The 11490-nt window shown below is 56.9% G+C and overlaps 1 protein-coding gene across 1 annotated transcript; it reads right to left on the bottom strand.

Annotated features, from left to right (window-relative positions):
* Window positions 1–287: 287 nt before the first annotated feature.
* TAC1 (tachykinin precursor 1) lies at window positions 288–10810 on the bottom strand. Its single transcript, XM_029070237.2, has 6 exons — window positions 10717–10810; window positions 9687–9949; window positions 7036–7132; window positions 5967–5990; window positions 2039–2092; window positions 288–740 (listed from the first exon to the last, which is right to left on the bottom strand). The coding sequence occupies exons 2-6, from the start codon at window positions 9810–9812 to the stop codon at window positions 691–693; spliced, it is 351 nt and encodes a 116-aa protein (XP_028926070.1). The 5' UTR covers window positions 9813–9949; window positions 10717–10810; the 3' UTR covers window positions 288–690.
* Between the last annotated feature and the right edge of the window lie 680 nt (window positions 10811–11490).

Here is an 11490-nt window from a genome sequence, read left to right on the forward strand (position 1 = left end):
TGAGGCAGGCAGAAGGTCATAAATCCCTCCAGGTGGAATAAAGCCGGCTCAGGAGTTCTAGCCGCAACTCATCACCTTCCCCGAATATGGATCTCGGCTCGGCTACCCCGGGATTTGCCGCGGGAAGCGACTGACCGCGGAACCCAACGACAGGAGGTTGCAAAGTCTCCTAATTCTTCTTTATTTAAAACTATTGCTCTGGTAAAAGGTGAGACTAGGAGACGAAGACCCGGGCATCGTCACGCGGACATCTCGTTCTCTGGGAAAAACAGTCACAAAACATGAAGCATGCTGCAGAAAGACAGATATATTTTGGATCACCAGAACGACAGTACGCGGGAAATCGGGGGATTCACGAGGGAGGCGGCAGGCTGGAGTCCTTCGCTCTTCGCCGGGGCCGAAGCGGACGGAGACGGTGGCTTTGGGTGGCTAAGGGGTTCGCGGCCGGGCCTCGGCGCTTGACGGGGATTACGGGCTGCGCCCAAAAGCGTCACCTGCCACAACGGTAACACTCTTGCACGACAGGGATCTTGGTCACAATATGAAAAATAATCATTTTATTGAATTTACAACGCAAAGCGATACTCGGCATCCTGAAATAAATAATTCTTCCTCCCAGTGGGCGTCTTACATCACACTCCGTCGGACAGCGGGACGAACGAGGGTCAACGCGTAATCGCCCTGCCGGCCCTATTTACGCCTCCTCTCGTAGCTCTGTGCCGCGGACCTGTCGAACGACCCTGGGAGAAGGGAGGTGGAAGGGGTTTTGTCATCGATGGGTCCGTCCATCGATGGTATTTAACGAATCCTGGGTTGTTGGGTAGGGATCGTCTCTATTTGCCGCCCAATTGTATTTTCCAAGTGCTCAGTACAGTGCTCTGCACCCAGTGAGCGCTCAATAAATACGACTGAATGAATGGCGGAGAACTGAACTGAGCGCTTGGGAGAGAACAATTAGAGTTAGTAGACGGGATCCCAGCCTTCAAGAATTATAATGATGGTATCTGTTAAGCACTTACTATGTGCAGAGCACTGTTCTAAGCGCTGGGGTAGATACAGGGCAATCAGGTTGTCCCACGTGAGGCTCACAGTCTTCATCCCCATGTTCCAGATGAGGGAACTGAGGCCCAGAGAAGCGAAGTGACTTCTCCGGGCCTCAGTGTCTTCACCTGGAAAATAGGGATAAAATCCCCGCTCTCCCTTCCGTATAGACCGTAAACCTTCTGTGGGCCAGGTACTGGCGTCGCTCTGATTATCTCGCAGTTTATCCCACTGCTTGACACATAATCAGGGCTGAATAAATTCAGTACAGTGATATAATTATTATAATACAGAATGGTTTAGTCACAGGTAGAGACTCATCTTACATTTTCATCCTTAAGTTCTTTGAACATTTCATTATCTAAAAGCCCCCGCAAAGCTGGCCTTGGCTTATCTCCCCAGCTGTAAAGAACTGAGAACTGCCAATCGATCCAGGCTGAGGGTTGACAGAGCTAATTTTTCTTTTAAAAGGTATCTGTTAAGCACTTACCACGTGCCAGGCACTGTACGAAGCGCTGGGGTAGATACAAGGCAGTCAGGTTGGACCCCGTCCCTGGCCCACATGGGGCTCACAATCTTAATCCCCATTTTACAGATGAGGGAACTGAGGCCCAGAGAAGTGAAGCCCGAGGTCACCCAGCAGACAGGTGGCGGAGCCAGGATTAGAACCCAGGTCCTTCTGACTCCCAGTCCCGGGCTCTACCCGCTAGGCCAGGCTGCTTCTCTCTCTTGCTGTCACAGGTGGACAGATCCACCCCAGTGACCTCATGTCGCTCGGATCCAACGCCACGGTGGCGATTTACTGTTTTATAAACACCGCAGCCTGTGTACAAGACAGGGCAGCGGGATTCTGATATATTGTCCTCTCCCGAGCGCTCAGCACAGTGCTCTGCACGCAGTAAGCGCTCAATAAATGCGATTGATTGATTCCGACAGACAAGGGAGAGCGGGTTGAGTCGGAGTTTCTGCCCGCCTCCCAGGGGAGATTCATACATACCCGAGTTTAACGATCTCTTGCCCATCAGTCCGACGAAGGATTCCGCTTTATGCCCTGAAAAACACATTTGGCGGGGGTTTAACAGGTGTGACTTTGAGACCGCAAGCTGGTAGCGGAGCAAAAAAAAAAAGAAAAAGCGACCGGAGGCATCGGCAGAACGCTCAATCGTCTCTTTTCCAAGAGAAGGCGAAAAATGGAAAATGTCGGACCTAACGCTGTACGGTAAATAGCAGAATCGACGAGTGCTATTTTGCGAGTGTCTCTCTGGTGTCCAAAAACACTCTTCAATTCACCGTGATTTCATTGCGAATGGGGGCTATTTTCAACGGATACAGATGGTAGCAATTTTGAGATTTTTCTGAGACGACGATGGAGACTCTCGCTTCCTCCCTCTCTGAGCCTAGCCCAGCTCCCTCGCACAAGTTTTCTGAAACATTATTTCCGAAGAAGCTGAATCTCTCTGCACTAACAGTAGTGTGGCCTAGTGGTTGGAGCCCGGGCCTGGAAATCAGAAGGACCTGGGTTCTAATCCCGGCTCCGCCACTTGTCTGCTGGGTGACCTTGGGGGAGCCACCTCACTTCTCTGGGCCTCATCTGGAAAATGGAGATTAAAAACGTGAGCCCCGTGTGGAACGTGGACCGCGTCCGACCTCATTAGCTTGTTTCTACCACAGGGTTTAGGACAGTGCTTGACACATAATAAGCGCTCAGTCCAGTGCTTTAAACAGAGTAGATGCTCAGTAAATACGATTGAAAAACAAATCTCGTGGTCATTAGTGGTAGTAAAGCAATTTCGCCCACATCTGTTATTTATTTCTATTAATGTCTGTCTCCCCCTCTAGACTGGAATCTCTCTGTGGGCAGAGAACTTGCCTGCCAACTCTGCAAACTCAGTAATAATAATAATTATAGTTTGTTAAGTACAGTGCCTGGCACGTAGCGAGTGCTTAACAAATGTCACAGTTGTCATTGTTTCCACGGTAGGTGCTCGAGAAACACTATTGATAGATCGATTGTACCCATCTGCGGTAATTCTGGTCAAATTTATGGTTGCCAATTCAGGATCGGATGTGTCTCATCACACCGCGTTGGGAAAAATTAGGCCTCAGAGAGATTATGTTTATTTTAAAATCCCCAATAAACTGCTGTGAATCATCAAGCTCTGGTGCGGATGGCCGTGCCTTCGCGGGATAGAAAGTCTTCCGGACCATTCGTAATCACAGCACGAGAGAGAGTGATTTCCCAGCTGGCCAACTCACGGCTACTGAGGGAAGCAGCGTGGCCCAGTGGCTAGAGCCCGGGCCTGGAAGTCGGAAGGCTGTGGGTTCTAATCCCGGCTCCGCCACTGGTCCGCTCTGTGACGTCGGGCAAGTCACTTCGCTTCTCTGGGCCTCAGTCACCTCATCTGTAAAACGGGGATGAAGACTGAGAGTCCCCTGTGGGACAGGGACTGTGTCCAACCCTGTATTTACCTCAGTGCTTAGTACAGTGCTTGGCACATAGTAAGCACCTAACAAATACCACAATTATTATCTGCCCCAGTGCTTAAAAACAGTGCTTGACACCCAGTAAGGGCTTAACAGATACGATTAATATTAGAGAAGCAGCGTGGCTCAGTGGAAAGAGCCGGGGCTTGGGAGTCGGAGGTGATGGGTTCGAATCCCAGATCTGTCACTCGTCAGCTGGGTGACTGTGGGCGAGTCACTTCGCTTCTCTGTGCCTCAGTTACCTCAACTGTAAAATGGGGATTAGGACTGTGAGCCTCACGTGGGACAACCTGATTACCCTATATCTACCCCAGCGCTTAAAACAGTGCTCTGCACATAGTAAGCGCTTAACAAATACCAACATTATTATTATTATTATTACACAGGACAAGTAGGGAAGCAGCCTGGCTTAGTGGAAGGAGCCCAGGTTTGGGAGTCATAGGTCGTGGGTTCTAATCCCGGCTCCACCACTTGTCAGCCGTGTGACTTTGGGCGAGTCACTTCACTTCTCTGGACCCCAGTTACCTCACCTGTAAAATGGGGATGAAGACTGTGAGCCCCACGTGGGACAGCCTGATGACCTTGTCTCTACCCCAGCGCTCAGAACAGTGCTTGGCACATAGTGAGCGCTTAACAAATCCCATTATTATTATTATTATCATCACCTGCAACGTCGACGCTCCCAACTGGAGTTCTCCGGAGAGAGTTCCATCTTAGACAGGGTCCTGCACATTCCAAGCCGAGGGTTTTAGCTCTCCTAGGCAGGGTGGGCTTGCGGAGAGCGAACCGAACCGAAGGGGTCCATCCTTGGCCCCCCGCTCCTGCACTGCCCCTTTCCCCTCGCCCCCCCCGAGATATCATCCCCCAGCAGAGCTCAGAGAAAGCTCAACGGGGAGCGGGGAAAAAGGGGTTGTTACAATCCCTGGGCATTAACTCTCAATCCCACGGGCTCCTGGCAAATCGGGAACCTCGGGCTGAAATTCCCTGTTAAATATCATTTTAAAAGTGGTTATGAAAACCCAATGGAATCAGAGTCAAATCTAAAAACGCCCCACTGAGTTTAGACAATGTCAATAATAATAATGGCATTTTTTAAGTGCTTACTATGTGCCAGGCACTGTTTTAAGCACTGGGGGGGGGGGGGATACAAGCTTAATCCCCACTTTACAGATGAGGTAAAATCATTTTCCAGATGAGGTAACTGAGGCACAGAGAAGTGAAGTGACTTGCCCAAAGTCACACAGGTGACAAGCGGCGGAGCCGGGATTAGAACCCATGACCTCTGACTCCCAAGCCCGGGCTCTTGCCACTGAGCCACGCTGGTTCTCTGGGTTGATCTGGATTGGGTCGGATTCGTCTCCCCCACCCAGATTATATCATACTAATAATAATGTTGGTATTTGTTAAGCGCTGACTATGTGCAGAGTGCTGTTCTAAGCGCTGGGGTAGATACAGGGTAATCAGGTTGTCCCACGTGAGGTTCACAGTTAATCCCCATTTTACAGATGAGGGAACTGAGGCCCAGAGAAGTGAAGTGACTCGCCCACAGTCACACAGCTGACAAGCGGCAGAGCCGGGAGTCGGACTCGTGACCTCTGACTCCGAAGCCCAGGCTCTTTTCCACCGAGCCACGCTGCTTCATTACCCTGGTATCTGTGAAGCGCTCACTATGTATCGAGCACTGTTCTAAGCGCTGGGGTGGATGCAAGCTAATATCTGATTGGACACAGCCCCTCTCCCACCCTCTACGATAAAACTGAGGGATTGTTTCCAGCTCGGGAGGAGCGGGAGAAACAGACTGGGAAAGAGGAGCACTTTCCGGGCCCGCCGGAGTACCCCATTTAAAAATCCTTTTACCTAATGCTGTTCACTTTGGAGGATCGTGGCTGGATAAGTGCTTGGTACAGTGCTCGGCACACAGTAAGCGCTCAATAAATATTACCGAATGAACGGAGGAGGCCAAGCTTGGAAAATCGCTTCGACAGTTTGGCTCCTTCCGAGGGTCTCCGTCAATCGGTCGGTGGTATTTATTGAGCGGTTTCTGTGGGCAGAGCACCGTACTAATCACCTAGGAGAGTACAGTAGAGAGTAACTCTGATCAATTACTCTCCCAAATGCTCAGACAGCGCTCTGCTCACGGTAAGCGCTCAATAAATTCCACTGGTGGATTGCGTCCACGGTGGGTCGGGTCGGGGACGGCTCGATCTGCCCTGGTGGATTCTCCCTGACCAAGGAGCCCACCCGCCCCAGGCCGGGAGAGATGGGGGTCCCCCCAAAGTTCAGGGTCCCCCTGATCTGAGATGCCCTCAGGGCATTAAAAATGTTTCCTTCCTCTGCCCGTGACAGACCCACCCGGAGTGACAGAAAACAGGCACGGTGGGAGAATTCCCTTCGTCCGCATGCAAACGCGATAAACGCCAATGGAAAGGTTTGGAACTTACGTTTAAGAGCCATTTGGCCTGGCCCTAGAAGTCAAAGAAAGGCGGGTTAGCAGCTCGTTTCTGTCGCTCTGTTCTTGCCGAAGAGCCCTTCGCTTAGAACAGTGCTCGGCACATAGCGCTTAACAGATGCTATTATCGTTATTTCAAAACGGATTGGTGAAAAGGGAGACGGCTAGTTTTCGGTTCCTGGGCGCGGGTGCCGGCTCTGCGGGGGTGATGGGGCCCCTGGGCGATATCATTATCATCGCAGTATTCGTTGAGCGTTTGCTACGTGCCAGGCTCCGTACTAAACCCGTGGGGGCGTTGGAGCCGGGACCCCCGGGGGTGGGTGAAAGGGCAGGTTGTAATAATAATAAATAACAATAATGAGGGCATTTGGTAAGCGCTTACTATGTGCCAGGCGCTGTTCTAAGTGCTGGGGTAGATATGGGCTGATTGGGTTGGAAACAGTCCCTGTCCTACAGTCTTAATCCCCACTTGAGGCCCAGAGAAGAGAAGTGATTTGCCCAAGGTCACACAGCTGGCAAGGAGCAGAGCCAGGATTAGAACCCACGACCCCCCACTCCCAACCTCTCGTCCGATCCTAGGTGGAGGGGGCGAAGGGGTTGGGATCCCCGGCTCCCAGCTGTAGGGGTGAAGCAGGGCGTGGTGGACAGAACCCGGGGCCCGGGCGTCAGGAGGCTTTCAGGTCCCAGGCCAGTTTACGGGGTCTTGGGGTGCCGGACCACACTCGCCTCTCTTTCCAGGAGGGATCCGAAACCATGATGGGCTCAAGGGTGGGCGGCGGAGGCCCCGATGGGGGTCTCCCGGGGCCTGCCCCTGCCCACTCAGCCCTGTTTTTCATTGTATCTGTTAAGCGCTTACTATGTACCGGCCACCGTTCTAAGCGCCGGACCCTGAGAGAGAGTCCTGGGGTGGGGGCCCAAGGAGGCAGGAAGTTGGGGATTTCACTGGATCTGAGGGGTCGGGGGTGGGGGCTGGTTTTTGGTCCGGGAGAGTGGGATTCTGCCCCTCACCCCCGTAGGCACGGTGCCCTGGATCCGGGCAGGGGAAGGGACGCCCAGCTCACCCGCGTCGCGTTTCCCCATGAGCCCGAAGAACTGCTGGGGTTTTGGTCTGCGGGCCATCCTCTGCAGGAAATGCTCGAACACATCCGGGAGCTCCTCCTGGCCGCGGCGGCCGGACACGGGCCACGGGTGGACGGGTGGACCGGGGACAGCCGGGAGACGGACGGCACGTGGGCCGGCCGAGGACGGACAGGTGGACCGACGGGGGGGGGGGGGGGGACCAGAGATGGACGGCAGGGGGATGGACGGCGGGCGGATTGTGGACAGGTAGGGGGACGGCGGACAGACAGGTGGACAACAGGAGGAGAGATGGACAGGCATAGCCAAAAGGGCCCAGGTCGATGGACCAGCACAGACGGCGGCAGCAGGCACGTACACGCACAGGTCAGCGAGGGAGGGCAGATGGACAGTCGGACGGACAGAGAGAGACAGAGGGTCACACTTGCATATTCCCCTCTTTCCAAGTCCTAGGCGGCCCCCTTCCCCCCCCCAAGACTGTGAAAAAGGGGAGGAAGAGGAGGAGGAGGAGGAGGAAGAGAAGGAGGGAGGGTGGGCCTCCCCCCCGCCCCCGGACCGGGAGCTCGTCGTGGGCAGAGATCGCCTCTCTTTATCGTTGCATAATAATCATGGCATTCGTTAAGCGCTCACTCTGTGCCAAGCACTGTTCTAAGCCCTGGGATAGACACAAGGTCATCCGATTCCCTCGTGGGGCTCCCGGTCGTCATCCCCATTTTCCAAATGAGGTAACCGAGGCCCAGAGACGCGATGCGGCTTGCCCAACGACACGCAGATGACAAATGGCGGAGCGGGGATTAGAACCCAGGTCCTCTGACTCCCAAGCCCGGGCTCTTTCCACTAAGCTACGCTGATTCTCTTGTACTGTACTCAGAGAAGCAGCGTGGCTCAGTGGAAAGAGCATGGGCTTTGGAGTCAGAGGTCATGAGTTCGAATCCCAGCTCTGCCACTTGTCAGCTGTGTGACCGTGGGCGAGTCACTTCACTTCTCTGGGCCTCAGTTACCCCATCTGGAAAATGGGGATGAAGACTGTGAGCCCCACGTGGGACAACCTGCTTCCCCCGCGTCTCCCCCAGCGCTTAGAACGGCGCTCTGCACATAGTAAGCGCTTAACAAATACCAACATCCACTGTACTCTCCCAGGGGCTTTAGTACAGCGCTCTGTACACAGTGAGCGCTCAGTAAATACGATCGAAGGAATAAAGGAAGGAACGAGCGGGCTGCCTGAAGCCTGCTAGGACCCGCCAGCCAGATTCTGGTGGAATTTGTTCCAGTCAGGTCAGCCCCTCTCCCCAGCTCCTTCCTCGCCCCCCGAACCGGGCCGGCTTCTCCCCGGAAGTGTAGCCAAAGGTGGGGACCCAGGAAGCGTCCAGCCTGTCCCCCCCTCTGCTCGGCTCAATCCTAAAATCGCCCTTTCCCCATCTCCCTGTCTGGCTGGGACCCTCACATCCCCTAGCCCCCGCCCCCCTCCCTCCCCGAATGCCTGTCAACGACCCCCCCCACCTCCCCCATTAATTACGATATCTGTTAAGCGCTTACTATGTGCCAAGCATTGCTCTAAGCGCCGGGGTAGATGCAAGGCAATCAAATCGCCCCCCCGTGGGGCTCACAGTCTTCATCCCCATTTTCCAGATGAGGGAACTGAGACCCAGAGGAGTGAAGCGACTTGCCCACGGTCACACAGCAGACAGGCGGCGGGGCCGGGATTAGAACCCACGTCCTCTGACTCTCTTTCCGTTAAGCCACGCTGCTTCCCCCGTGAAAAGCAGCACGGCCTAATGGCCAGAGGCCGGGCCTGGAAGTCAGAAGGTCACGGGTTCTAATCCCGGCTCCGCCGCTTAATAGTACTACTTTAATAATGGTAGTGTCTGTTAAGCGCTCACTAGGTGCCAAGCACTGTTCTCAGCGCTGGGAGAGATACAAGGTCATCGGTCTGTCCCACCCCGGGCTCCCAGTCTTCATCCCCATTTTCCAGGGGAGGTGACTGAGGCGCAGAGAAGCGAAGCGACTCGTCTGCCCCGGGATCTGGGGCAAGTGGCCGAGTCGGGGTTAGGACCCACGTCCTTTGACTTCCAAGCCCGGGCTCTTGCCGACGGGCCACGCGGCTTCTGCCCGTCTGCCGGGTGACCTTGGGCAAGTCACTTCACTGGGCCTCAGGGACCTCATCTGGAAAATGGGGAATGAGACCGTGAGCCGCACGTGGGCCAGGGACCGTGTCCAACCCCATTCGCTTGGATCCACTCCAGGGTTTGGGACAGTGTCCGGCCCAGAGTAAGCACTCAACAAATGCCATAATACTAAGAGTAATACTTTTTCTCATCTCCCCTCTTCCTTCCCTCCCACCCCAGGGCCCGGCGGGCAGCCTTCCCCCCAACCTCCTCCGGCCTCCCTCCCTCCCTCCCTCTCCCAGGGCCTGGCGGAGCCTCCCGCTCCCTCTAGCCGCCCCAGAGGCTGGCAGGGACCCCCCGCTCCCACTGTCCGGAGGGATGGACTTGGCTCTCGGCCTCTCCCCCCAGCCGTCCGCTCGCCCTCACCTTCGCCCCCCTCGCCCTGTCCCCGGCCCTGCCCTCCAACTTCCCCAGATGGGTGGGCGTCCCCCCCCCCACCCCCGCGGGCCCCGGCCTCGCCCCCTCCTCACCTTGGCCTGGTCCGGTGGGGACCAGTCCCCCCAGTAGCCCAGGTCATCGCCGCCGACCGGCTCGTCGGCCACCGAGCCCGTTGCGGACACGAGGAACAGGACGGCGGCCACGGCGACGAGGTTCATGGCCGGCTGCCGGACGGAGGGTCGGGTGGACGGCCGGACCGACGGACGCCTTGCAGCCGGAGGCTCCTCCGCCCGCCTGTCCGCTCGCCCGGGGCGGAGGGGGTCAGCGCTGTCGGGCCACTCGCGTCCGGCCGGTCCTGAGGTCGGGAGGGACGGTGAGAGGGACCTCCCCCCGCCCCCCTCGGAGAGACCCTCCCCGGGGGTCCCGAGCCACCCCCCCCCACCACCCCGGCTCCCCTCCAGGCCGGGCGGATCCCCGGGACGCCCGGTGTCCGTCCGTCCGGTCCCTCCGGCCCTGGGGACCCCTGACCCTTGGGGCGGGGTGGACGGGTGGACGTCCAGGCTTCCCGCCCGTCGGGTCCCACGTGCATCTGCACGTGGATGGTGGGGGTGGGATGGGATGGGATGGGATGGGATGAGATGGGATGAGATGGGATGGATGATGGGGATGGGATGGGATGGGATGGATGGATGAGGGGATGGGATGGATGGATGAAGGGGATGGCATGGATGGATGAAGGGGATGGCATGGATGGATGAAGGGGATGGCATGGATGGATGATGGGGATGGGGATGGATGATGGGATGGGATGGGATGGGATGGGGTGGATGGTCGATGGGGATGGGATGGGATGGGGTGGACACGGACCCTCCCTCGCTGTGCCGGCCGGGCGGTGTGTGTGTGTGTGTGTGTGTGTGTGTGTGAGTGTGCGGTGTCCCGAGGGAGGGCAGCGTTGTGGGAGAGGGTCGTGCGGTGTGAAGGGGGGGCGGCTCCCGCAGGGTCCGGCCGGGGTGCGGGGGTCCGGCGCGGCGGGCAGGGGCCGGGGGGCCGGGGGCGCTGTGCGGGGGGCGGGGGGCGCGGGGGGCGCTGGGGGTGCGGGGCGGGCGGGCGGCGAGCGCTTACCGCAGCAGAGTCGTGTGAGGGCAGGGCGGTGCGGTGCTGTGCGGTGCGGTGCGCTCTGAGCGCCGTCGGGAGCTGCCGACCCCTTATATAGCTAGGCGGGGGGGGGGGGGAAGGGAGGCCTGGGGCCTTTCTCCCCTCCCCCTCCTCCTCCCCGGGCTAACATGGGGGAGGGGGGAGGGACAGGTGGGGGGGAGGGACAGGTGGGGGAGGGGGAGAGGTGGGAAGGGGGAGATGGGGAGGGGGAGAGGGGTGGGGAGTTGGGGGAAAGGCGGGCAGGGGGAGAGGTGGGGAGATGGGGAGGGGCAGGTGGGGGAGAGGTGGGAGTGGGGGAGGTGGGGAGGGGATAGCGATGGGTGAAGGGGAGGAAAGGGCTCCTCTGCGCTTCTCTCCTTCCCGGATTCTTCTTCTTCCTCCTCTTCTCTCCTCTTCTCCTCCTCCTCTTCTTCTCCTCCTCTTCCCCTCCTCCTCTTCTTCTCCTCCTCTTCTTCCCCTCCTCCTCTTCTTCTCCTCCTCTTCTTCCCCTCTTCCTCCTCCTCTTCCCCTTTTCCTCGTCCTCCTCCTCTTCCCCTTTTCCTCTTCCTCCTCCTCTTCGCTTTCCCCTGCGCAAGTCCTGAGCCTGGGAGTCTCAGACTGTCTCTCTCTCTTGTCCCTTTCTGTTTCTCTTTTTCTGTCTTTCTCCGTCTCCCTGTCTCTCTCTGTCTCCTTCTGCTTTCTGTCTCTTTTTGTCTCTCTTTCTGTCTTTGTCTCTCTTTCTGTCTCTCTGCCTCTTTGTCT

The sequence above is a fragment of the Ornithorhynchus anatinus genome, chromosome 8, assembly GCF_004115215.2.
Source record: "Ornithorhynchus anatinus isolate Pmale09 chromosome 8, mOrnAna1.pri.v4, whole genome shotgun sequence".
NCBI classification, from domain to species: Eukaryota; Metazoa; Chordata; class Mammalia; order Monotremata; family Ornithorhynchidae; genus Ornithorhynchus; species Ornithorhynchus anatinus.

Coding starts and splice junctions, on each gene's coding strand:
- TAC1 (XM_029070237.2), bottom strand. CDS start 9,812: ATGAACCTCGTCGCCGTGGCCGCCGTCCTGTTCCTCGTGTCCGCAACG. Junction 5,991..7,035: donor CATGGGGAAACGCGACGCGG/GTGAGCTGGGCG, acceptor TTTGACTTCTAG/GGCCAGGCCAAATGGCTCTT. Junction 741..2,038: donor CAAGAGATCGTTAAACTCGG/GTATGTATGAAT, acceptor CCCTTCTCCCAG/GGTCGTTCGACAGGTCCGCG.